General features: G+C 40.5%; 1 protein-coding gene across 1 annotated transcript in view; it reads right to left on the bottom strand.

The window, feature by feature from the left end:
- Positions 1-10,884: 10,884 nt before the first annotated feature.
- The window catches only part of rtn4r (reticulon 4 receptor), a 40,654-nt gene continuing 23,627 nt past the window's right edge, over positions 10,885-27,911 (bottom strand). The window contains exon 2 of the mRNA XM_026322684.1: positions 10,885-12,630. Within this exon, the coding sequence (XP_026178469.1) occupies positions 11,249-12,630 (1,382 nt within the window). The 3' untranslated portion in view covers positions 10,885-11,248. The remainder of the gene's footprint in view (positions 12,631-27,911) is intronic.

Raw genomic sequence — 27,911 nt, 5'->3', positions numbered from 1 at the left:
CATTTGATTGCAGGACAGAAATGAAACTACTACATAAACAAATAGAAAAAGTAGAGGCTGGTTACTAGTGATTTGTCAGTGCTGTCATACACGCACACAAACAACACTGCTATCATCTGATAGTGATAAATTGCAGTAGGTGTATTGGCTGTATGGGGCAAATAAGCAGACAATAGAATAGGTCCTGAGGTATATGGTAAGTGAGTAATGTGATTCTGTATAAAATGGAAACATTTTAATGGTATAAGGTCTGTGAGAGCAAATTCACATGCTATCTTGGCATTTTGCACATGCATTGAAACAACAGTTACTTAAACATCTGGCTTAAGAGCAAATACTTTACCAAATCCAAAAATCTCTCCTATCTGGGTTAGAAATTTGAAAATATAAATCTATGTTAACTATTTTATATATTTTGTTATTTTTTTAATGTCCCTCGTGTAATCGAGTTTCCTCAAAATACTTAATTTGCAGATGATACTTATACTTTCTCACCTTTTCTGACCTCTTGGTTAATTTTCATAAGATAAGAAAACTTTTATTTGTCCCACAATCAGGAAATTGCATTGTTGCAAGAGCAAAGTACAAGTACAAGTACAGAGCAGAGTGCCAGAAGTAGCAAAGATGTAAGATAAATAAGAAACTAAACATATTAAAAAATACTAAGTGGAATAAAACTATAAAGCTACAAAAACTGTAAGTGTGTAGATATGTGCCTATGGGTATGTACAGTATATGGACATCGATGGATAAAAAAATAAATACCAGGTAAAGTGACTACAGTATATTGCACTTACAGGAGATGGATGACAAATGCACAGTGTTAGTAGTGATCATCAGCAGCAGAAAGGAAAGGCCTGCGGAATCTCTCCTTCACACAGCGATGGTGGATCAGTCTGCCACTGAAGCTGCTCTCCAGGGCAGACAGGGCGTCCTGCAGGGGGTGAGATTCATGGTCCGGCATAGATGTTAGTTTAGCCAGGACCCTTCTCTCCCCCACCTCCCTCACTATCCAGAGGACAGCCCAGGACAAAGCTGGACTTCTTGATGACCTTGTCAAGCTTCTTCCTCTCGATCTCCGTGATGCTCCACCAGACCACACCGTACAGGATGGCTGATACCACCACAGAGTCATAGAAGGTCCTCAGGAGTGTCCCCTTCACCCCAAAAGACCACAGTCTCCTCAGATTGAAGAGCCAGCTCTGGCCCTTCCTGTACAGTCTGTCTGTGTTATGAATGCAGTCCAGTTTGTTGTTCAGGTGAACATCCAGGTACTTATAAAAGTCCACTCTCTCAATGTCCATTCCCTGGATGCTCACTGATGAGGGGAGAGTAGACTGACGTCTGGGGCAGTCGTAGCCTAATGGATAGCGAGTTGGACTTGTTCGAGTCTCAGGAATTGTCGGTGGGGCGGAGTGAATAGCCAGCGCTCTCTCCACCTTCAATACCACGACTGAGGTGAGACCCTTGAGCAAGGCACTGAACCCCCAACTGCTTCTCGGGCGCCGCAGCAATGGCTGCCCACTGCTCTGGGGGTGGGTTCTCTGAGTGTGTCTTCACTGCTGTGTGTGTGCACTTTGGGTGGTAATGTAATTTCCCCATTGTGGGACTAATAAGGGTAATAACTTAACTGCGGAAGGTCTCCATGTCAGACACACCGTCCCGGGCTTTCATAAACTGGGGTGGTTTGTGAGGTAGTCCAGGATCCACTCTGCCAGGTCAAAGTCCATACCAGCCTTCTCCAGTTTGTCCCTTAAAAGCACTGGCTGTATGGTGTTGAAAGTGCTGGAGAAGTCAAAGAACAGAATTCTCACAGCACTGCCAGGCTACTCCAGGTGAGCCAGAGCATGGTGAAGCAGGAAGATGACCGCATCCTCCACTCCGAGTGCCAGGCCGGTAGGCGAACTGCGGATCCATCGCTGAGCTCACCACGGAGTGGAGGTGGCCGAGGACCAGTCCCTCCAGTGTCTTCATCAGATGGGACGTGAGAGCCACTGGCCTGAAGCTGTTGAGGTCTTTAACGTGCGGTGTCTTGGGCACTGGTACCACACAGGAAGTCTTCCATTGCTGTGGTACTACCCTCAGCTTGAGGCTCAGATTGAAGACATGCTCCATTACTCCACACAGTTCAACTGTGCAGGATTTAAGAAGCCTGGAGCTGATGCCATCTGGTCCAGTTGCCTTCCTAGCCTTGATCCTCCTCAGTTCACTTCTCACCTGGGCTGGTGTGAGGGACAAGGGTGGACAGGGGGCCTGTGTGCTGGGGGAGTGGGTGAGTCCATGAGGTGTGAAAGGCTGAGGGAGTGGGGCATAGTCCAGGTGTTGGGGAAAAGGCATGCAGCTGCGTGGGGGGAGGAGAGGGTGATTGATCAAACTAAGGAAATGCAGAATTAGATCGTTAACCCAGTGCAGATCCCCCTCAGCCTGTGCGTGGGGTGCCTTGAAGCCTGAGATGGTCTTTAGGCTCCGCCACACCCCACTGATGTGCTGCTGCTGCTGCTGCTGCTCCTGCATCTTCCTCCTGTAGCTGGCCTTCCCCTCTCTGATCTTCCTCCTCAGCTCCTTCTGTAAAGTCCTCAGCTCCTCATACAGTGTTTACTGAAGGTGTAGATGTTTAACAGCCTCAAAACACATCAAACACTTTTTTATGTGGCTGATCCTCTTGATAGTATTTAAATCATGAAATATAGCATGTGTGTACTGATGGAGAAAGGTGAGCAAAAGGGGGAGAGGGAAGAGAGTTACAGATATAAAGGAGATAGAGATAGAGAGGGAATTGGAGTGAGATTTGATAGAAAGAGAGCATGATAGCATCAGAACATTTAGTATGCACATCAGGAGGCAAACACTTTTAGCCCCTCTGTCGAAGTCTGGGAGTCCTCTGCAGTGAGCAGTCTAAACTTTCTCATATAAGCCTTCGCCTCAAGCCATGAACTCAAATATTTCAGTCACATTCACTGAAGCTAAGGAAAAAATGCCTTATTACTTAAGATCAAAGGTTGGTGTTTTCTGCAGGAGACATGGAACGTCTGCTAGAATTTGCATTAGGACTTGAAGGCGGGTTATTCTCAGTGAATAGAGAGAAATCGTGAAATGGGTGGGGTTGTTGTTTTCCCTGCTTTTAAGCTCATTTCCTTTGAATAAAGCTTACATGGGCAGCAGAACTACATGAAACCTAAATGTGAGTATTAGCAGCGTCAAGAGTTAAATGTTATCAACCTGTAATGTGGAAAAAAGAATATTGGCCTGACCTTTAAATCTTTAAATCTGTACAGTCAACTGGTAGAAATGCAAGGTCTTAGCTTGATTGCTTTTGTTTGATTGTCTTGCAGTTTATCATGAAAAAAAAAAAAACAGTGGCCAAGTTTAGAATGTAATGGAAAGTTTAAAACTAAAATAGCCAATATTACACAAATCAAAATATTATTACATAAATCATTTTATGAATAGATAATTTTGTATTTTAACCAGCAAATTATTTTGTAGTGTTTATAATATAGTTTTTTATAGTGTTTTATAAGGTGTGTGTATGTCCAAACATTATTTTCATGGTGAAAGCAAAGTTTTTTCAGTACCATTGTTATGATGACATTCCCTCACAGCTTCAAACAGCTATTTCAGTGTTAAGACTTGGTTTCAGGATTAAGGTTAGAATTAGGTTTAGGTTAGATTGTGGATAGAGTAATGGTTAATGAAGATTTGACCCAAACCAAGATGTTTTTTTTAATCCTTATTTAAGTAAAAACTCAGATCAACTCAGATCAACTCAGACTCATACCTTTTCCCAAAACCTTACTAAAACTAACCTAAACTGACCTTAATCATAGCTGTTAGTGGATGATGAATGTCAAATCAGAAAATCTATAGTTTGTACAAATTACATACAGTTGTCACTTAATTTGGGGAACTTGTAGAAAGGAGCTGGCCCTTTGCTGTTCTTTCCCCTTTCTTTAGGTAGATCCTTCAGAACATCTCTCACTCCATTGCCACATAGATGTGCCACCCATCTAAATGCTGTTTGAGATGGTTTGAGGCAGTGCACTGTTATTTCTTAGTGGCATTTTAGCAATTACACTTTTTTCATGTCACTTTTCATTAGTTTGTTGTCTTCATTCCCTTGCCCTTCAGCCAGTCATATGCCCCCAGCTTGTCAGCAGCTGTCAGTGAGCTTGTGTTAACTAGAGCTCACCAAAGTGAAAGACACACACCACTGCTTTTTCTCCCTTCATGTTTCAGAGAAGATAATGTTGATAATGAGCTGAATGTTAATAATTTATTAAATGATTTCATAACATGCTGGTTAACGTTTAAATAGATTTTTGTATTAATATGATTATTTCATAATATTTTACTTATGCATTTAGTATTTGGTGTTTTGGGGTTTCAGCACTCAGGCTATACATTCTGGAAATATAACTGGTTTCTGTGCAAATTACAGTAGTATACACTAGCTGGTCACCATATCTTTGATTTTTCAGTTTAAAATCAGTCACTGCTTTGGTAGTGGCAGTTAGTAACACCTGCCTGAATGTACAGTGGGTACGGAAAGTATTCAGACCCCTTTAAATTTTTCACTCTTTGTGTCATTGCAGCCATTTGCCAAAATCAAAAAAGTTCATTTTATTTCTCATTAATGTACACTCAGCACCCCATCTTGACAGAAAAAAACAGAAATGTAGAAATTTTTGCAAATTTATTAAAAATGAAAAACTGAAATATCACATGGTCATAAGTATTCAGACCCTGTGCTCAGTATTGAGTAGAAGCACCCTTTTGAGCTAGTACAGCCATGAGTCTTCTTGGGAATGATGCAACAAGTTTTTCACACCTGGATTTGGGGATCCTCTGCCATTCTTCATTGCAGATCCTCTCCAGTTCTGTCAGGTTGGATGGTGAACGTTGGTGGACAGCCATTTTCAGGTCTCTCCAGAGATGCTCAATTGGGTTTAGGTCAGGACTCTGGCTGGGCCAGTCAAGAACGGTCACAGAGTTGTTCCGAAGCCACTCCTTTGTTATTTTAGCTGTGTGCTTAGGGTCATTGTCCTGTTGAAAGGTGAACCTTCGGCCCAGTCTGAGGTCCTGAGCACTCTGGAAGAGGTTTTCTTCCAAGATATCTCTGTACTTGGCCACATTCATCTTTCCTTGAAGTGCAACCAGTCGTCCTGTCCCTGCAGCTGAAAAACACCCCCACAACATGATGCTCCCACCACCATGTTTCACTGTAGGGATTGTATTGGGCAGATGATGAGCAGTGCCTGGTTTTCTCCACACATACCGCTTACAATTAACGCCAAAAAGTTCAATCTTGGTCTCATCAGACCAGAGAATCTTATTTCTCATAGTCTCGGAGTCCTTCATGTGTTTTTTGGCCACCTCTATCCTGGCTTTCATGTGTCTTGCACTGAAGAGAGGCTTCCGTCGGGCCACTCTGCCATAAAGCCCCGACTGGTGGAGGGCTGCAGTGATAGTTGACTTTGTGGAACTTTCTCCCATCTCCCTACTGCATCTCTGGAGCTCAGCCACAGTGATCTTTGGGTTCTTCTTTACCTCTCTCACCAAGGCTCTTCTCCCACGATTGCTCAGTTTGGCTGGACGGCCAGGTCTAGGAAGAGTTCTGGTCGTCCCAAACTTTTTCCATTTGAGGATTATGGAGGCCACTGTGCTCTTAGGAAACCTTGAGTGCTGCAGACATTCTTTTGTAACCTTGGCCAGATCTGTGCCTTGCCACAACTTTGTCTCTGAGCTCCTTGGGCAGTTCCTTCAACCTCATGATTCTCATTTGCTCTGGCATGCACTGTGAGCTGTAAGGTCTTATATAGAAAGGTGTGTGCCTTTCCTAATCAAGTCCAATCAGTTTAATCAAACACAGCTGGACTCCAATGAAGGAGCAGAACCATCTCAAGGAGGATCAGAAGAAATGGACAGCATGTGAGTTAAATATGAGTGTCGCTGCAAAGGGTCTGAATACTTATGACCATGTGATATTTCAGTTTTTCTTTTTTAATAAATTTGCAAAAATTTCTACATTTCTGTTTTTTTCTGTCAAGATGGGGTGCTGAGTGCACATTAATGAGAAATAAAATGAAGTTTTTTGATTTTGGCAAATGGCTGCAGTGACTCAAAAATTGAAAAATTAAAATGGGTCTGAATACTTTCCGTACCCACTGTATACTGAAAGCAGGATTCACATAGATATCTGTTATAGAAGACCAGCTATGTGCAACATTTAGCACTGCTGATAATGTCCATTTACCAAAGTTTCTTCCATATCCTGTAGTTATTTTGATTCCCTACCAAGATGCTAAGGCATGTTGCATCCGGACCATCACTGGAGATGGAGTGCCCATAATTAGCATCATTTCCCTTCATCAGTGGAAAAGAAAAAATACATGCTCATTGGGAGGGGTGAGGGGTGGGGGCTTTCAGCTGTTGCACTGTGTGATGAGAAAGTTCCTGATGTCCTGCCGGAGCCTGCAAGCTCAGGTCATCCTGTTTCCAAGCACTATTAACTGGAGCTGTGGTTTCAGCATGCCACTACTGTCAGATCTCACAGCCTTCGGCTGGCAACTTTAGGCTTGTATTGTGGCCTGGCCTGATGGCTGTGTAGTCTCTTTGGGCAGCAAGGTAGAATTGTAAAATTGCATGTGTGTGTGCATGTTTAGCATGTGTGATGTGACACCTTCCAATTCAATGCTGTGTCCAAACATTTGATAGTATATGTTGTATGTAAAACTTGTGGTAGTATGTATATATAAGGTGTTGTTTCAGGCAGTGGGACATCAGCATTGTGCAGCTCGAGGATTAGGGTTACCCGCAGAAGGCACAGAGAGAAAGAGACAGAGCGCAAACTACAGGAGTGAGAAGACACAAAATATAAATAAATGCACAACATGTTTGATTGTCTCAGACATTGTGTTGAATGTTGCCATTGCATTGTACTGGGCTTCTCCTTTTTTCCCCTGAAACAGAACTCTAACCTCTTTGCTTTTGCTACACCCCATACACTGATAGACCCACAGTATGTTGGTGTGTTAATAGTAGGAGGGCAGTAAGAGCATTGCATCAAAGCATTCCTTGATTAAAGACCTCAGCCATAAATTAAGTAAAGTCCAACTGACTGCTTGCCTTCAAATTCTGACTAAAATTCAAAATTGAAGTTGAACTCTTACTGAAATCTCAGAAAACCTATTTCTGATATGAATAGCAGATTTTAATATATGGGAATGTTCTGTGTATGTTAGCATTACTATATTGTGGTGTTCAGAACAACATCTATGGTGGTTATAATAGCTGTGATGTAAACTGTGAGAAGTAGAAGTAAATTGTGAGAATTAGAAGATACCTTTACAGAGGTGTAACATTAAGGGTCAACTGTTTGGACATCCTGTCGCTTTCAGTTGATACCATTCTTAATGTCAGCCCACATGGCTGCCTCTCCTGAACTGAATTGAAGATCGAGATAGAGGAGTAAAACACCTCAAGCCTGTACCCTGTTGGTCCCAAGGTGCATCTGGCCAAATGAATCACATAGCATGACACTGAACTACTGACAACAGCAGAGACCGCAGGGTCTCCCTCTTGTGTGAGCCCAATTCAAGATCATCCCTCCATGTGATGCAGCTGTCTTGGCAAACTGATTTAAACAGCACCGTCTGAACAGTGTGAGCTCGCCAGTGCTACCTCAAATACCTGCAGTGTTTGTCAAACCCTGCCAGTAAAACTACCTCCACCATGCCTTAGGTAATACCCATGCATCAAATTATGTCATCAAGTATTCCAAAATCCTACCACAAATGTCCTAATTCACCCGTTCCGGTGAAATCAACTTACCTGATGTCATTATCATTAAGTGTATGTATATAGTGTATTTTTTCAATTTTTTTTCTTTATTTTAATTTTTACTTTTATATTCTAATTATCCATGGTTTTCATTGGCAGTATCACTATTCAAATATTCATCACATTTACTTTATCTGTACTTTCTCTTCATTATGTGTATATATTATGAATAAATGATCTTATTTGAATGAAGTTGTCCTGCATCTGTGCATGTATGCATTTTTTTTTTAATGTCAGATTTCTTGAGGTTTTCAAGAACTAGATGTGAAACTTTGCACCACGAAAAATGCAGTATTTCATGTACACAGAACCCTGGATTACCACCAGTGTGTACCCTCTGACTGCAGTGGCTAGTTCTGTATATTTTAAACATAGAATTTATTTTAGACCACCTTTGAACAAAACCACATTTCTCTTTTCAAATTATTACCAAATGTTTATTAGAGAAATGTGAAACACAAGAATCTTCTGAGAGAATAAACAGATAAATTTAGACACCATGATAGCTATGTATGAATGTGCTTGAAAAATATATACTTCAGTGTGTGAATGAGATGCAGTGTGCTTGTGAGGGTGGATCCTTGTTTCTTGCCAACTGTTCCAAATGTTATTCATGCTAGAAGGAACTCTAGCTTCCTCTCAGCATGAGTCTCTTTTTCAAAGTATCAAATCCACAGGCCTTGTGTTTGCCAGCATGGAAATGCTTTTGATGAGCCTAATTTAAAATTGTGCTGTTGAAGTCGAGACACTTAATATTTTTTATTGGAGAAGTGCCTTTTAACTAATAATCTAAGGACTTGTATTGCAGAACACAGCTGATTCCTCTCCATTGCAGTAGATTAGAACTTCTGTTTGTGACAGCATAAATAGTGATTTCCTTTAGGTGTAAATCAGCAGCAGTGATTTCTTACATATGGTAGGATGAGCCGTGATAGCATGACAAAACAGTAAAAATATTGTTTAAGCCTGATGTTGTGTCTACACAGTGTAGCGTGAACAGTATTTTAGTGGAGCTACCGAAGCAGCAAAGGTGTTCAGGCCCACTACTGAGCGGTAGGCCAGCTGTGCCCAGTACAAAACCATCTTAGTTGTGTGTGTAGATAAAAAAATAAACATGGGGTGTAAAAATACATTTTGGGCCACATTAAAGGCATATTGTGTGAATAAATGTATGCACATATATTAAAAATAGACTGGATTTATTATGACTTATTACAAATAACTATCATAGTGAAAAGTTATTGTTTTATTTACCACAACTTTAACTGACTTGCTAAAAACAGTACAGTGTGCAGACATGACAGTTTCACATAGATATGTTATTGGGATAGGGAATGCTTTTATGATGATTGCCCAAGTGGACGTACGGGAGAGGTTTGACTGAGTGAAACACAATTACTTGCATCCTCTCAGCCTGCAGCTGCTTGTTTATCAGCAGAAGCCCACGCAGCTTTGATGGAGGGGGCTTGTTGATTTTCTCTACTGATTCCTACTCAGGATCAATATCTTCTCAGGTCCCCTGCAGTCCTCCCACTTTCCAGGGTTAATCAACGACAATGGAAAGCTCCTGGGATTTGTGGGGACCCTGCCTTTGAATCCTTTCAGTTTGTGCACGATAAATTGAGGGCTGTTGACAAGATCTGGCCTTAATTTAGTGCAGAATATAAGTCTCTACATTATCCTGGCCTGTGGATATGGCAGCATGGACTCACTACAGGTAATTCTCACCAGCAATGACAAAGTGACATTTCAGAGCTCAAATTGTTTTGAATTCTAATGCTTCTAACGCTTTATACCATATTTTTCATGTCAAGAAAGCAAAACCGTACTTAATATGATGCCTTAAGGGTCTTTTTAAAGCTATCAAAGTCAAGGTTGTGATGTGAAGGCTTGGTTTTTTAATATTCTCTCAGCATTTTTATACACTGTTTAATAATTCACTCGAAATTATGAGAAATATGACAGTATTTGTAATGCACATAACTAGGTTTAATGATATGCTGAACTTTGTTACACTGCCTGGGGCATTTCATTCAGCATCATCTGCATGTGCAGCAGTCACTTTAGACTTGTATATATACTGCATAAATCGATGTTGATGTTGGATGTTGACCTTGTTTTAAATTCCATTTTCTTTCAGAAAGCCTTAGGAAGTAATACTAAGAACAGAGGTTTTAACTTGTAAACATCAGAGGCCTAATAATTTGTTTCTGATATGACTTATTCTTAGAGCAGTGGTTCCTTGACCAACATAAGATATACACACAATAGGATGTTACAGTTAAAAAAGTAGGTTAAAAATGCTTCTCAGTAGCAGGGTAATTTAATTCTGCTCTTTATTACACTGGAACTGAGCTCACACAGGTCACAGAAGTGTGTCAGACACAGCGATCCCTACATCCTGAAGCAGCTGAGGAGAAAGCAAGCAAAATGAGAACATCTCACATTTCGGATGAGGCCAGATTTCACAAAGTGGGCTGGTCATCACTCTCTTAGCAAAGTTATGGATCATTTTTGCCATTATTAAGCCAATAAAAGGGATGACATTAAAAAGATCCACCAGCAATTTACAGAAACTCCAAGAAAGACATTCAGATTGATTGTTTTCCCCAAATAATAGTTCAAAACCTAAAAATATTAAATACAGTCACTCAAACTGAGAAGATGGAGTCCATCTAGTCTGTCTTCCTGAAAAATACCACACAATATCAACAAGATCTACGAAATAAGAACTTTTATTCATAATATATTCATACTTGTACACAAGTAAAATAAAATGCATATCTATGGTTCAGTTGCAATCTTCATAAACAAATCAACAGCATTTTTTAGATAAATGCTACCCATATACCCTTTCTGTCATGAACTAAAACTTGGGGGAGAAAAAACATTTTTCAAAACATAAAAAAACATAACATTACTCAACAAATGCATCACTTTGAATAAATAATGGGGAGAGATTGTTTATCTTCGTTAAACGGACCCAACATTCTTTGTGTGTGCTGTCTCTGATTTCCTGTTTTTTTTTTTTTTTTTGTATTTGTATTTTTTTTTTTTTTTTTTTCTTAAGTCTTCCATGGTCTGTCTAAGCAGTAAAAGCTTTTGAGAGGGAACATGGGAGGAATCTCCAAAAGTGTAAGCTTAGACACAGTACAGTTAAGTACATAGAGAACAAACAATTTTGGGCACCAATTCATTATATACATTAGATCTGTAGTGTTCTGTAAAGGCATCCATTTTGTTAAATGTACTCTAACATCCTCAGGATTGTTTGTCCTCTCCTGCATTGGGTCAAAATGACTCCTGGCTCTTCAGTCACTGCCTGTTGGTAGATGTTAGTGCGTCATTTGTGTCATTGTCATGAGCATCAGCGATCTTGAGTTCTATATTCAGAGTGAGATCAGGAATCCTAAGACATAGCTAGAGATATCCAGATCATGGGAATGAAGAGAAAGTGCAGCACCTGCAAAGTAGAACCCTGGCCTTTAATACAGTGGGTGTCTGATTTAGGCTTTTTGGAACACTTCTTTTTCTTTTTGTTTGATGCTGTAGATGACTCCAAATTGTCAATGAGATCAGGATTTAGATTTTCCAAAGACTTGTCCAGCGTATTGGACAAGGTTCCCAATGGTCCATCATTCTGCTTATTTTGTGTCTCATTTTTTGTTCGCTCTGGCTCTTTGTACTTAGTCTTGGACATGTTCTCCTTTTCCTTAAGGGGGTTATTAGTGATTTGGCGACTTTTGCCAGACAAGATAGAGGACTTGTCATTATCTCCAAGGCAACACCTGGGAATGGTGTCCCCCAGAGGATTTTCGGTGGAAGGGAATTTCCCAGGCTGTGACTTAGAGTTGAAGAGATTGGTCTGGATTTGAGGTATTTCCACACATCCCTCCAAGTCTTCACTTTTCAGTCGTTTCAGGTCCTTTCCTGCCAGGAAGTCAGGAACATTGCACTCCAATTCAGAGCTGGAACCTTTGAAACGTTTAAACCACTCCCACAAGGTCCTCGCCCGGCAGTCACAGATCCACTGGTTGCCATTTAAACGCAAATACTGAAGTGACACCAGTGCGTCCATTGTCTCCCCGGTCAAGACAGTAAGATTGTTGTAGAACAGGAACAAGGATTTCAGCCTACCAAGATCACTAAAAGCTCTGGGTTGAACATAAATTACCCGATTCTGGTGTAGCAACAGTCGGTCCAGATTGATTAAGCCTCGAAACATGTTGTCCGTTACTATCTTAATTTTGTTATTGTGTAGGTAGAGATAGGTGAGGTTGGCAAGGTCCAGAAAAGTGTCATCATGCAGGGCTAAAATGTTATTGTCCTGTAGATAAAGGTACTGCAGGGAGAACATTCCTCGGAAAACCCCAACAGGGAGCTCTGACAGGCCACACCTGTGCAGGTGGAGGGTATGCAGCTTAGTCAAGCCTCGGAACGCTGTAGGGCTGATGGTGCGGAGGTTGCTGTTGTCTCCAATGTCCAGTTCCTCAAGTTTTTCCAAGCCATAGAAGGCTCCAGCCTCGATGTAGCTGATGTTGTTGGAGTACAGCCAGAGAACAGTGAGATTGTGGCAAGAGCTAAAACTGGTGGACCTTACCACTGTTAGCTTGTTACTCTGGAGGAATATCCGCTGGCTCCGCACAGGGATCTCAGTTGGGATGGAAAACAGTCCTTGTTGTTGGCAGGCCACAGTGGGCCTGGGCTCACTGTAGCACACACACTTGGCAGGGCAGCTGTCAGTTTGAGGCACAAAATTCAGCCAGATTACCAGAAACAGGAGTCTCCCCCCTATGAAGACAGAAAACAAAGCACTTGATTAATGACTAATGCATGTAAATATTTAGTCAAAGTTCTAATACAGTCAAGAAAATCAAAAAATTGAGGTATTCAGTAGAGCAGTTGGGCACTTTAACCTGATAGTGTGTGGTATACCTATTAGAAGATCCCTATACCTACTAGAAAAAAAATATTTAATTTTTGATTTTTCATTGTGTTTTGTAACAGTCAGAATGTCACTATATGAACAGTGTTTGCACAGTTTAGGCTAATGACAATGCACACATCATGAAATTATAAAAGTCTAAATCTGAAACATTCTCGCATAAATTTTAACATTCAGCACAATACAACAGAATAGGGAATACTCTCTGCAACAGTCATTCAACATGCATTTTAACAGTAATATTATTTGGGTCTGGGGACACATCTCCTCCCTGCTGCCTCTGCTGACATGAAACCCTAAGCAGCTGAAAAGAGCCCTGTGAAGGCAGACTCATTTAAAATTGGTTGGGTGGCTTTTATGTGGAATTAGCCCGTTCTAATAGGGCGGACATAACTAATAGTGTTTCAGCATTCCTGAGGTTGACATTTAGCCTGACGCTGGGAGATAAGCTTTCATGCCAGGCTGAGAGATTGATGCCTGGGGCCAAGGTAGAAAGAGGGCTACAGGGACCCTGTTAGAGTTAGAAGTATTTTTCTAAGTGCAGCATGAAGATGGGATCATATATAAGGCGTGTGGTAGTATGCAGAGCAAAGTTTGTAAGATACTTCTATGTGTTTGCCCTGAAGGTATCAATGTTTAAATACAGGCGTAGTCCACATTTGCTCACATTAATTATTTCTGCCTGTCCTCTGCCATGGTTCAGATTAACTTGCTGCACTGAGCCATGGTAAGTGAAATAGGCTAAATTACCTTATATCCTCACTTCTGACATATCACTGTTATAGGTAGTTTGAGGTAAAAATGGAGTGCATCTGTTGGTGCTGAAACACTCCTTCATGTATAGATGAAGCTGTCAGAGTGTCACAGGCATGTCTAGTATCAGTATACAATGGTAAGTAATCCTTGAAATCTCTGAATTCTCTTCAGCTCTTGTCCTTACAGAGGATTTCCAATCTCTGCTCCCATGCACATGTGAAGAATCCCAGACTTGCAGGCGTGACAGGTAGTGGTGCTCTGGAAAAATGCATGAGCTGTACTCAGCCCTCCCTCCATCCCCATTCTCCCTCTTTCATTCCCCTGCAACGTGTTGTGGTGCAGCTCATCTCTGGACCTTGTTAAATGGAGCTCTGGTGTGGCCTGACAGCAGCCCTCTGCTGCACTTTCCCTCCAATCTCCCTGCTCAGCCGTCAGACTGCCACCGGAAAGCTGTCAAGACTTTCCACTCTTTCTGCATCGCAGCACTTTTCCCTCAACACTGCCTAACAATAGCAGTATTTTATCGCACAGCACGCTTTGTGTATCTCCGCTGCTGTCTTCATATTTTCCCCCTCTGCTGTCTATTCATTAACAGGCTATTTCCACCCACGCGTTGCATGTCAAAGCCCAGTATCCTCAGCTCTCGGCATAATATGTCTTGTCTCTGTTAGCATCTTCCCAATTATTTTTTGCTCACAAACAGCATCTTCACATCTGCACCAAACTGATTGCATTTCCACAGTTTACATACATAAATCTGGGAGTTGTGGATTCTAGAGATTTTTTTTACTCTATCTACATACATCTGATGTAACAGTTGTGTTCACACTACTGATCAGTCTACCGACATTGGCGGTATTTTTCTCTTTTATTTTCATCTCTACTTTGTTGTCTTCCCATCAAATCTAAATCACAACAAACATTAAACCAAAAGAACTAATGCCTGGCTGTTTGTCCTCATAGCTGTTGTTGACATAAACTTTAATATCTTAAGATACAAGGTTGTGGGGGAAAAAAAAATCTGTTCCTTATCGTCTTTTGCCAGCTTTGGTTTCGAATCTTAATCTTCCCCTATCTGCTCTGTCAAAACTTGGCTTCAAGCACTGCCTTCCTTTTTCAGACCCTGCTAGTGGCCTCTCTTCTGAGAGCTATATTATTGTACAGTGGCAATCATCACTCTAAGAGCAGACAAGCTTCTTTGTTTCCTCCTGACTGACCCTGCAGACCTTTCAGCTTTAGTCACGTTTCATCCCCTCCCTCTTCTTTAAGACAAACACTTTTGTTTATAGTGGGAGCCAGGCATGTTAACAAATTGCAGGTGATCAGTACTCTCTGGTTTTGTAGTTTCCCTGCTTGACTAATTAAACTGCCTGTTGAAACAAATTCTCTAAAATCTTGTAATGACAGTCTGGGTAGGACTTTAAACTGGGCCGATATTTGATATTGACCTTTTACTGTCCAAAGGTGAGGATATGATTTTATTACACTAGCTTCAGTGTAAAAGAAAATGAAAAATGTGGGCATGAAAACAGATATACATACATACATACATTTATTTATATATATATGAGCAACTGCAACTACAGTCCAAAAATACTGGTATCAGTGCTACAGTTGTAGCTGTAGGACACTACATTCAGTTACAATAACAGAGATGCCCACAGGAGTGGTATGAGTGGGCGCAGACAGCTTTGTTTACTTGCTGTACAGTATGAATGCGTCACTTAACCAGACTCCTTGCTCATTTGCATGTGTCTCTGGCATGTTTGGGGCTCTAAATAAACTCTCTGTGCTTTATTGTCTTATAATAATACAACATGCATGTAAATCCTTCCTCATGCTCAGAAATCTGCAATAAAAACATAGGGCATGTCAGGACAGAACATTCAGAGGGCCTCCAATTCATCACGGTGGCTTTACTTTGAAGGGCTGTGGATTGGCCAGGGATGGCTAACATGACAGTCTTATCCCCTTGGCCCAAAGTGGAAGTGATGTCTCTGTCAGAGATGAATTATAGTAGTTCTCCAGAGGGATCCCCTGGCCTCTTTCTGAAATCATACATTATTGTGTTGCTCATAGGCAGGCCTGCATTTAATATAGTCATGATCCCTCTCTATAAGGGCAGGTGTCTTGTGTGAATTCACCCATGCATACATAAATTGTTTTTACACCATGTTGAAATGAATACTTTAGAGAAACTGTATAGGATGTGGCAGTGGTATGAAGCCCAGTTTTTGCACAGCCAACACATCTATATATGGCTTTCTGAGCTGAGCATAATAAAGGGCAATAACTGAGTGCAGCACAATCTTACAAACACAAAGTTAGTTTGAGCAGGAACACAGAAAGGTGAGTATTATGTTCAGGTTGTAATCATTTTTTCGGCAGATAACAATAAATTGTATGTGTTTGTTTTTTTAAGTGGACTCCTGACTTCATTATTATCAGGGGTAAGAATTTTTCACTGTTACAACTTTGGCATTTAGTATACTTTTGTTAGAGGCTGGTTAATGGAACCATACCACATTTTTTGAACCAGTTATTATAGTGCAGTTTCTGTCATCAATTCATCTATTTTCCTTCACAGGCCTATGTCCAATGCTACTTCTATCTGCTCTTCTGTCCAGTTCTCATTGCCCTGTGTCAAGAAAAGCAGATGTGATGCGATTAACCTGTCTAGCAAGCTACATGTGAACAAAAACCTGAATACCAATGATTTTTTTCTAAATTCAGTCCAACCCTTGGCAATCATGATTTGTTTATGACAAATAATCTCCACCAAGGCTTTTCTCAGAGGGGTGGGATCAGCCAAACTCTCTTCTCCTGAGACTGACACACAGACAGTCCAGCTATCCTTGATGAGCCACAAAGTGGAGTGTACAGAGCAGCAAAGTTAAAAAAGAAATTGCACATAGATTCATGTTTTCAACTCCTGATTCCTGACTGAGTATTGACCTTTGGCTTCAGTGGGGTTTGAAAGATGCAACTAATTATATGCACTGTTGTTACTTTAAGTTCATCCATTTTTTGTACTTTCAATCTTTTTGAGTAAAGCCTAAAAATCTGCAATATAAAACTGGTACTTCTACTTCAGTCTTGGGGTTTTGGATACTACATTTGCAAAGCAGAGAATTACATAGCAGTCCACAGTTACACTGTCATGGCATACCAGGAGAATATTCCACTTAAGTTTTCTTTGAACCTCTTTTTACCTCATAAGCCTGTTTTTTTTGTTTTTTTTTTTAAAAAAAGTTTCATTATAGAGAAGAAATGGTCATGCAAGAGCATTGCTGAATTGCAGAGGTACTGGTTGATAGGGCATATTCACATGGAAAATGTTGTAATCAGAAAGCCACATTGGCCTTTTTATGGTATGCATATATTTACTAGGAATGGGGATTTCAAGTTAAACTGCTATTTGATATTTGCAGGGAACTATTTGAAAATGATTTGAAGATCATCTCTGCTAACAGAGACACACTGCACGCCCAACACACACAGAACACAGAAAGCAGGAGGCCATTTACTTGAGTTGTGACTGCGCAGCATCATTAAATCATATATCATCATACAGTTTATCCAGTCATGCCATGTTGTTTTGCTGTTTTTAGTTTGTTTAGACCATATATGGAACAAATGTCATGAAACTTCAAAAACCCTTCCTCTACTCAAAGCTAATGGGTAATGTGCCTTTTGTTACCATCTTTGGTTGTGAGGACTGTTGTTTGGTCTGCACATTGATCATCAAATTTACTTCTTGGGTGACAAAGCTGTTTGACTGTTGATCTGCGGACCGCACGCTACTTACTGTTGGATGCCTCGCCTTCAAATGGCTGTTCATAGTTATTATTTGCTAACTTAATCTGGCACTGCCTATTTCTGCTATGTGTATACTATCGCTGTAGTAAAATCATTTCCTGACCTTGTTATTGTGTTAATTCCAGGTGCCAGTAAAGGGAAGGGAAATTAGGGTTTAAAGATTAATCTACAGTCGCATTAAATATTTAGCTTTTTTTTTTTTTTGATGATGATCTATCCACGTGCAGCAGATGCCCAGCTCCAAATGAGGACAATATCTGTCCCAGTGGCAAAAAGTAGTAAAATAAAAAATAATCACCCATCCCCAATATTTACCATGTCACTGTGAGTATAGTGCTCAAAAGAAGTTATTTTCAGCCCACCTCCCAGAAGACAGCACATACACAGAAAGACAGATTTGGGCTTGCCCTTACAACATTGATGAACCAGATGCTCTGATCTTAAATAAAGATGCACACATCAAATCAGGTTATTTAGGACATGATGGACCAGCGAGTAGAGTTGGACTCCCTCAGTTAACCACTGAGTGTTGCAGGGGCATCAGTGGCAGATTCAGCATGCAAACGAGGACACAATTAGAAGACGAACGGGGGGACAGATGAGGTCCTGTTTGACACACATCTGACACAGCACTTGCCCAGGCAGATGGCTCATGAATAACTGAAGGAACCGGAGATCAGCAGGCAGAAGGAAAACACGGCCAAGTAACAGTGTGTGTGTGTGTGTGTGTGGGTCTGCATGGACCTATATACATGTGTGCACATATGTGGTATACATGGGAAGTCTCTTATCTGCAAGTAAAATAAAAGGCACATACCAAGGCAGATACACTACATTGCTCTGGTCAGCATAACTTCATTAGGGAGAATGGCTGTTGCGTCATGCTACTGAGAAGTGACAGTAGGCCATGGGCTGGCTAAATCCTGACAGTGAGAGAATGAGCTTGCAATCAGAGGCTGTCAGATCGAATCCCTGCTCAAATGGCAAACAATTGGAAGAGAAAGTGGAAGTGAAGACATCTCCCTTTTAACAACTACTATGAAATTACAATCGGCCCAAGAGTGAGCTAGTGACCTCCCAGCTGCTGCTGTACTCCCACCGCAGGATATCATTCAAGACTGTGTTGTCCTCAACATTTAAATACCCTTTGTTTTCTGCAGTGGTAGAACGATAAGGTTAATTTAGTCAGTTTAGTTTACTCATAAAATAGGATACATGCTAAAGATTAATTTACCCAACAGCGTAAGTTAAAACAAGGCTAATATTTCATTCTAGCTCCAACTTCATCAGCTGCAACTTTAAAATGCTCAATCACTGATATTCTAGATGCAGGCAGGCTAGTTCAGCACCCTCTTCTACTATGAAGCCATTCTATTGTCATAGGTGCAGTACACAGTTTAGCATTGTCCTGCTGAAATATACAAGGCCTTCCCTGAGAAAGACATCATCTGGATGGGAGCATATGCTGCTCTAAAACCTTAATATATCTTTCAGCTTTGATGGGGCCTTTCCAGATGTGCAAGCTGTCCATTCCATAGGCACTAATGTACCCCCATACCATAAGAGATGCAGACCTTTAAACTGAGCACTGATGGCATGCCAGAAGGTCCTTCTCTTCTTCAGTCCGGAGGACGTGGTGCCCATGTTTGCCAACATTTTGATTAGTCTAATCACAGAAGAATTCTCCACTTTGCCACAGACCATTTTACATGAGCTTTCACCCAAAAAGGATGGCAGCATTTCTGGATTGCGTTCATAGAGTATATGGCTTTTTCTTTGCATGATAGAGATTTAACTTGTATATTTGGATGGCACAGTGAAACGTGTTCACAGATGGTGATTTTTGGAAGTATTTCTGAACCCATGCAGTGATGTCCATCACAGAATTATGCCTGTTGTTACGTTCCCGCCTGGACGGGACATAACGTTGTAGAGGGAAAAGGGGAAATGGAAGGAGGAGGCGAGAGCGGCTAACGTAATGCTTAAGGCTTGGTGTATATTTTACAATTGTGGTGAAAAATACAAAAATAAAGGTGCTATGTATAACTAGTGACTATTTACAATGAAATCAACAACAAAGCTAGCTCAACAATATGTGAGACAATCAAACGGAAAAGAAAACAAGCTCATGAGCTAAAGCCAGCCAACAAGTAGTTAGAAACAAGAACACACACAGATGCGTACACTCTGATCAACAAGTTTCTAAACAACACCTTCAGTAACGATAAGGCACAAACAATCTCAGCAGTTTAGTGAATGGCGGACTGTTCACACTAAATCCCAGTTCGCGATGAGTGAGATTCTTCCGGTCCTTAAAAAGCAACACAAGTGATTGGCTGATGCGTCTCAGCTGGCGCACATCACCTGACATCAACAGAACCAACCAACAGTCAAAGAGTATGACCTCGTCTGAGGAACCCAAGACCACTGGCATCCAGTACTGCGTATCAGCTTTGTCCCTTCGCACAGAGATTTCTCCAGAATCTCGTAATCTTTTGAGGATGTTATATACTGTAGATGATCACATATTTAAAGTCTTTGCAATTTTGTAAAATCTCTGCCCATCTTTAATTCTGAGAGGCTGAATCTCTATGATGCTCTTTTTATACCCAGTCATGCTACTGACCTGTTGCAACTTAACCTGTTGCAAGATGTTCTTCCTTGTTAGAACCACTTACTCTTCCAACCTTTTGTTGTTGCTGTTCCCAACTTTTTTGAGATGTGTTGCTGCTGTCACTTTCAAAATTACCTTATTTTTTGGGTACATGTTCTCACTTTAAGAATTTGATATGTGTTTTATGTCCTATTGTGAATAAAATATAGGTTTATGAGATTTGCAAATCATTGCGTTCTTTTTTTTATGTGCATGAGACCGTTTTTGGAATTGGTATTGTGCAATTTGGGAAGTGTAGAATGCTTATGTAAAGTGTACTTTATCCTACTTTACTTCACCTGTAACTATATTTACAGTATGGGTAGCACTCCTGCCACTATCAGTCAACTTACTGCAGTTTTTAAAATGATGATGCTTTTTCTTCTGAGTCACATTTAAAGATAACTAAAACTGAGTTAGATAAGCTTAAATGCCACTACAGTGGATTAATTGTGGTTCGGTGGCAATCTATCACTGGATTCGAGGGCAAAAATGGCACATTCCTCACAACTCTATTGTATAGTTGGCAGCAAACCAAGTTGGCCTCAGTGCTGCCACAGCTCACTATGAAATGTTCCATGGAAGGCACTGGGAGTCAAATCTACCCATGAGGTTTTCCAGAATGGCTTAAATCCAACTTTGTGCCCACTTCCACATGTCACAGACATAGACAATTTTCACATGTAAAACCATGTAAAATGCGTAATTCAAGTTTTATAAGCTGAAGATAATGTAGGCACCCGCCAAGTATGAGTGTGTGGGGGCTGTCCAGATGTATTCCTTGACCAACAGAAGAGCGAAAATTCGGGTTGCCCTACTTTGGGTTTTGTGCCGTATGGGCTATTAGTTGTGCATCCAAGCATTTTTGCCTAACAGAGTGTGTAAAACTTTATCTTATCTACACATGGCTGGAGAAAAAATAAATGAGCTACAGTGTCCCATGTGTCTTGGTGTTGCTGAGCTATCAGGAAGACTTTAGCCCAGGTGTTAACATTTTAGGTGGCATTCTCTGTCCCTCTCTCTTTTTTTTTTCAAACAGAGCATGTCATCCTTCTGAAGTACTTTTAAAGACTGAAAGTCTGTGCTGCAAAGATACACACAAGAATGAGGCAACATAACTGAATCAGTACAGCCTTAAAACCAGTATAATAATCAGGTCCCCAAACAAACTGCTTTCCATCTAAGTATATTCGGAGGTTTAGCATAAATGTCCCCAGAATGCCTTGGGTAATGCAAACAAAAAGTATAATGTTGCCTTTCTGGCATTTCTGCAAAATGAAAATCTGCTTTTTTATTGACATTTCTTGTTTTACTCTGAGTAAATTTATTTTTAAATTGATTTAGAAATGTTAATTGTCAGCAGATTTTGTGGTCACTGAAAAGAACAAGTGGATTTCAGATGTGTGTGTATTACATTCACATCTGACTAAGTTATGACACTGTGGAGAGGAGGGGAATCATATTTTGAATGAGATCCTTCAATTTCAAGTACTCTTAAAAAAACATTTCATCACTCCCAAAACTGAGTCATGGTCTGTCAACCAGTTCTGTGGTTATCATATAAACAGTTGGAAATTTGTTACGACGGAAAGGCCTCACTCCTCAATGCATCGCACTGGCATAAAAGCAAATGAGGTCTAATGAATTAGTGCTGTATTATCTAAAAGGGATAATGGCCCCAGTGAATACTGGATGATAGCTTCAAATAATGCTAACACTGCCTCGTGTGAAGTGTCAGTTCGAGAGGGAGCAAGCAATGACAGCACCCACAGGCAGCCTCATATATTTGAGTATGTGAAGATGAGAAAGCACATTGAGGTGGTCTGAGCAGAGAACATTGTGTAATGAGTGGTTACACAGTTTGAGAGTAGTTTGATGTCACAGCAACATATGCTCTCAAATAATGCCTTTTCTGTTTTCCAGGCCTGTAATTGTGGCGGGTGCAAACATTATCCACTCCACATCTTTCTGACAGCTTCATTACTACAAAGTTCCTGTTTCGCAGCGGCCTTCTTAGACTGGCACTTGTTGTGCTTGTTGAAGAGAAACTAGGTCCAGATGAAGTATTGTGTTTGTGTTAGTTACAACTGGGGAACAATATGTGAAACCAAGCACTTAATCTTTAACCAATCTAGACTAAAACAGTCATTCTGTGAGTGATCTATTTAGTTAGTTTGAAGAATTGCTCTGTTGTAAAGTGTAGCACTGTTGCTGCTGTGTTCTTGACATGGAGGTTTGACAGAACTTTCTAAAGCCCTTGTCCCCACTACAAAAATGTTTGCTCGAACACACATTTAAAATCAAAGGTTGTTGAAAGGTGAATGTTATGTACAACACAGATTGGTATTTTTAATAGAAGGATTTTTTTTATCCATGTGAAAATTTAATAATGATACAGGTACAACAACTTCCTGAGGGTCTTGCCCTCAGGAAGAGGTGGTAAATATAAGCCTCAGAATACTTCATGAGACAAACTGTTAATGACACTTTCTTACTGCCATAATGTGTCAGTGAACCTCCCTCAATCCTCTCCAGTTTAACATGATTGCACTCTGGATTTGCCAGCTGACAATGCAGATGGGTTGCGAAGGTGCCATCTGCAACCACCTCCAAATTGACTGAGATTGTGCAATCCTAGGAAGACATGCTTTAACCAGCAAGTGCAGCTTTAAAGAACTCCAAACATCACTTAGCTCAAATAGATGCAATGCAATATTGTCCTGAGAGTGTATGTCATGAACCTAAGCACATATGCAGGATGTACACAGATGGTTCAAAAGATTCCAGCACATAAATGCATCTGCTACCCCAACATCCCACATGTACAATTAATTATTCATACTTTTTCTGGCATTTTAAAATGCATGTCAGAGTAAAAAATACAAAAATAGCTATTAGTTCTAAGATTGTAGGACACCACCTGTCCTTTAAAAAAATAGCAAGTAGAGTTATTGTGCTGCACTCCACAAATCAGCTGGGCATTTAAACATGCTAAAATCAATTTTGTTATATTATTAATGAAACAAAACACTGGATGTGTGTATGAAAGGCTTTTGTTGTTGTGACAATTGTATTGTCCCACAATTCTGTAGTTCCCTCGGCAGAGTGTTTTGGTGTCTTTGGTTTTACGATCTGCAACTTTAATGTTCTTTAATGATCAGTCTCACCGCTCTCATCAGGGTAATTTCCAGCCACACCAGGAATCTGATTTAAGAGAAAGAGATCTAAAACCAGCACCAGATGAGATATAGACAAAGCTATTCACTAGCTGGTGAACTTAGAGGAGCATTTAGCAGTAGGCCAGATTTTTAGACACACAATTTGATGAATTCTGATGCTGCTACTGGATTTGTAAGGAGTGTTTGCTAACAAATCTGCTGTATTTACTAAAATGGCCTTAATATATCAGTGGTGTGGTTTCATGTTGTTACCACTGCATTCAACCTGAAAAAATAGCAGTTCATGCAGGATGATGTAACAAGAAAACCAAATATAGTTTGTACTTTATTCATCCACAAGAAAGACTTGTAGTTTTTATTCAGGCTGTTTTAATATTTATTTAAAACCTAAGCCCTTTTCACCTACTTCTGTGATGGTTCTATGAGTGTATGATACTTTCAGCAGTGTCATACAATATTTTGTTCCGTGATTTTTTGTTTTCACAATTTCTCTCTTCAAAGTGGAACATCCTTCAAAAGTTGACCATCTGTGTCTATTTCTCAATGAACAGCTGATAAAGAAAACAAGAATCAAGTATTTTTCCCCTCTGTAAAATATAGTGAAATACAGTGATTGAAGTGCACAGACTATTCTAATAAGTCAGTTAGTGTTGCAGTTATTTTTTACAATAAAAAGTCAGACAGATTGACATGGCTCACCATGAGATGACGTGATACAGCACAGTGCTCATCAAGCTGCTCTGATTCTAGCCACAAAGTAGTTCAGCTACACTGTGACATATGGAATAGAGTTTGTATGGAGCAGATAAAAAGGAAAATTGTGGACTATACGGCGAGTGCTTTATAGAGGAAACTGGAATATGTGAATGACGGGGTGACCGGATTGCTGTCTAAGGGAAGTCGATGAGATCTGAAGTGGAAAAAGATGAATGGGGCAGATAACTGGGATAAGACATGAAGATGGCACCCATTTTGCGGTGACTGGCTTGTTTTTGTTCTGGTGGTATTTATATGGTTTATATTATTCCATCAGAATATCGGTGATGTAAAAGTATAAGGGTACTCTGTTTGCAAAGCTTTATTAACTTGGTTATGACACCCCTGAAACTTTTAGATTACTTTTAGGTCCAGGATAACCTTTGACCCTGGGAGGATTTCCTGGAGAATGCACAGGGATGTATCGATGTCTTAACAATCTTACACTAAATCACACCTTATCTGGAGATACGTCCTTAGTGTTTCCCACACTCTTCTAACCTCGAACATTTTATTGCAAGTAGAGTGTCGCGGTTCATTCTGCTTTGCTCTTCTGTGCTGACTGAACCCAGGTGTACTTGTTAAAAGAACTCTCTTTATGTATCATTGTTCATCTAAGAATTGATTTAAAAGGAAAGTTTATCCAACAGTCAGCATGTTTAATCTTTCACCTTATATTTACAGCATTTTCAGTTCAAAGCATCTCACACCACACATATGTTCTGAAGTGCCATCTTGTAAAGTAGCCATCAGAGGAAAAAAATGTCATGACTAGCAGAAAATTAAAAGAATAAAATGAGTAAATTAGGTAGATCATTGTGCGATCATTAACTAATTCTGGCCAGCTTTTTTGTTAATCCATCTATTTTGGATGTGTAGGCAGCCCTAGAGGCATGTTGACCTGGAAAAGACAAACCTCTCCCTTCCTTTTCATCTTTTGAGACAGTTCCTGCAAGTAAATGTATTAAGGCCAATAACAGAGGCCTACTTCTGCTCTTCTGCTCTGTAACAAGAGCAGTGTTCACAGAAATGTTTTGCTCCCATCACACTGAATTTTATACAATATATTTTTACAGTAAATAGTGTTGTTAGAGGGATACATTGGCATTTGTTGCGCAATGAGAACTATTGAAAATCCAGTAAACATTCGTGGAGGCTGCAATACTCTGAGTGTATGTAGGTGGATTTTTGACATTAGTGAGGTATAGGATCCCATATCTTCTCCTGCCTCCTCATACATCTGATTCATTCTCTGTGCTAGACCTTCTACTTTTATCCAAAGCATGTGAAAACTGCAGTATTGAAACTGAATTTGGTCAGTCTCTATTAACTCAAACCTAATTTACTGTATATATTAAAGCACAGCAAAGAATAGAGACCCTAATGTACATGGTAAGGTCTGTATTCTCTGCTGTGCTTTAAAGACAAATGACAACTCAGATGAAAAGCCAAAAAGGGCCATGCACTCAGCACTTTTATGTTAAGGTTGCAGTGCTGCTTGTCAGCATGCTTTCTAAACTTGAATTTCAACCACTTCTTTGTATCCTGCCCAGAACATAATGGTTATCTCATTTTCATTTGAATTTGTAATTGTAAAACCAAAACCAAAAGTCTAAGAATTCAAAAGAAGTCGGCCATCTTATCTGAGGCCCTAGAGATCAGGCACAACCTGACTGCAGAATCTCTGCAGTGCACCACAGCAAAGGCACACTTTGTGACTTTGGTAGTTTAATGCATCTCCATTTGGATGTCTCTTTCTAGTTTCAGTGGGTTAAGGGGGTGAGATAATGGATCCTTGCAAAAGGCTTTTTTTTTTAGGGATATTCTCACTTTCTCTGCATCTTTACCCCCAAAAAGGGAAAGAAAACAGCTGCGGCCTGGTTGGTTTAATAAGCCCACTTCAGAGAGGGTCTTATAGCGAGCACTACCTCCTTTGGAAAAATGAAAGGAGAAATACTTGTGCATTATTTACTACCATCCTCAGCACCACTGCACCCTGCACAGACAAAGCAACCTGCTGCAGGAAAATGGATTTTTCTGCAGAGGAGCTCAGATAAGGATTTAGGCACAAAAGGATAGAAAGTGTAGAAGGAAGAGATGAAGACAGAAAGACATTAGGAACATCCCCACCCAGCCAAACCCAAAATCAGTTAAATATCTTTGTACCAGCATATCTGCTATCTCCTCTTCTTCCCTGTTGGCCTGATAAGGGCAGTTCTTTACATCAGGGGCCCCCACAGATCAGTCTTCTTTTTTTAATGGAAAGGTCAAGTGCTGGCCCAGAGCTCAGTTCATGCTGAGAAGTCATCATTCCTGCACTTTATCTCCCGGGTAAGAGATGATCCAATGGCTGAGAGCCATGGCAGACTGCCCCCAATATGCCCTCTAACCCCTTTAACATCTCTCTCACACCTCCTTGGGCTGCATCCAGGGAGATAGGAGAAGTACTGGTGATGTGTGAGCACCGGTTTAACAACACCTCGTGGCAAAGTGGCCATCAGATAAAAATAGAGTAAAGATCCAATAGTGGCAAGTTATCACGGTGGTTCCACAGTATCTGAGCGATGGGTTGGTAATGTTATCTCCCAAAACCCCTCGCTTCTGAACAAGTGAGCCACGGGATGAGAAGGGATAAATACGTCAACATATGGCAGCCACCAGACTTTCTTCTACCTCCCAGAATACAAAAATCTCCTGCAATACACACATCACTTCATATGTGTTTATGTGAAGCTGTGTACAAATGTATGCATGTATTGCTGCTGTTGTCACAGTCCCAAAATGACTGCAACACTCTTAAGTGATGCGCTGGCGCAGTTTGCATGTCACTGTTCTGTGGGACGACCCAACTGACAGGACTTCCTGCTTTGCCGCCTGAGTAATGAGTCATTCCAGCCCTGGAGAAAAACAATCTGGTATTTTTAAACTGCATCCTTCAGCTGTTCTTTCTCCCTGGAGCTCCAGCTCGTAAGCTCCTGGTGGCTTGTAATATGAACGCCATTTTTAGTGCTTGTGCTAATGGGCCTGATATGTCTGAATAATACACACAAACACATTACAGTGCTTTTAATGGTACTCTTGGACCATCCATGCCCTGCTGATTAAGACTTAATGCTCAGCACAATGCTGCCAAATACCTTATGCGTGTGAGTTAAAAAACATAACCAGTGGACTTATTTATTTTTATTCTAGAATGGCACTTGTGGTATGACAACTGGTTACAGCAGCTCATCTCTATATTTGTTGTTTTTGAAAGTTTTTGATAAGTTTTTGCTATGATATCTTTCAATAATTCATGTTATGTGTTATTTCTATGACAATAACAAATGAGAAATAATCATCATCATCTACTTCTGATGCAAAAAAACGTAGTAAGTCAGTCAGGAGAGATGCGTTACTATCGGTACAGCATTTTTTACGCAGGGGAGCACAGACCTACTACCTGGCAAGAGATTTGACATTGCATGGGAGCTGAAGAGGAAGAGAAGACAGTGCAGAGCGAAAGCGTCATGAAAAACTGAATCGTCATATACCGTGTCTCCCATCGGTCATTATCGGAAATGTAAAATCTTTCCGTAATAAAATGGGCAAGCTGACGGTACTGATTAAAGATTAAAGGCAATCTGTTATAGCTCATGGAAACTTGAACGAATGAACTCACTTCTAACTCTTTTGTAACTTTTGATAATTTGTAGCTAGTGACGTAGGACAGACAAGTGAAGTAGTGTGGTCAGAAGAAAGGTGAGGCCTTCTTAGTGTTTCTGGATGCTATGTAGTGTAATCCAGGGCACATCACAATTAAAGAGGAACTCTGCATAAACGACATTGAGCTGTTGGTGTTAACACCATACTGCCACCCTCTAACAGCAATCCAGTCATACCTAGTACCTTCACAGAGATATTTCATGTAATAACACTGTATGTTCCCCCCTCTGCTGAGACACACAGTTTTGTGACATCATTC

This window comes from Mastacembelus armatus, chromosome 9 (genome assembly GCF_900324485.2).
Source record: "Mastacembelus armatus chromosome 9, fMasArm1.2, whole genome shotgun sequence".
Lineage (NCBI taxonomy): Eukaryota > Metazoa > Chordata > Actinopteri > Synbranchiformes > Mastacembelidae > Mastacembelus > Mastacembelus armatus.
The sequence above is the reverse complement of the archived record's forward strand: the minus strand, read 5'-3'. Positions and strand labels throughout refer to the sequence as shown.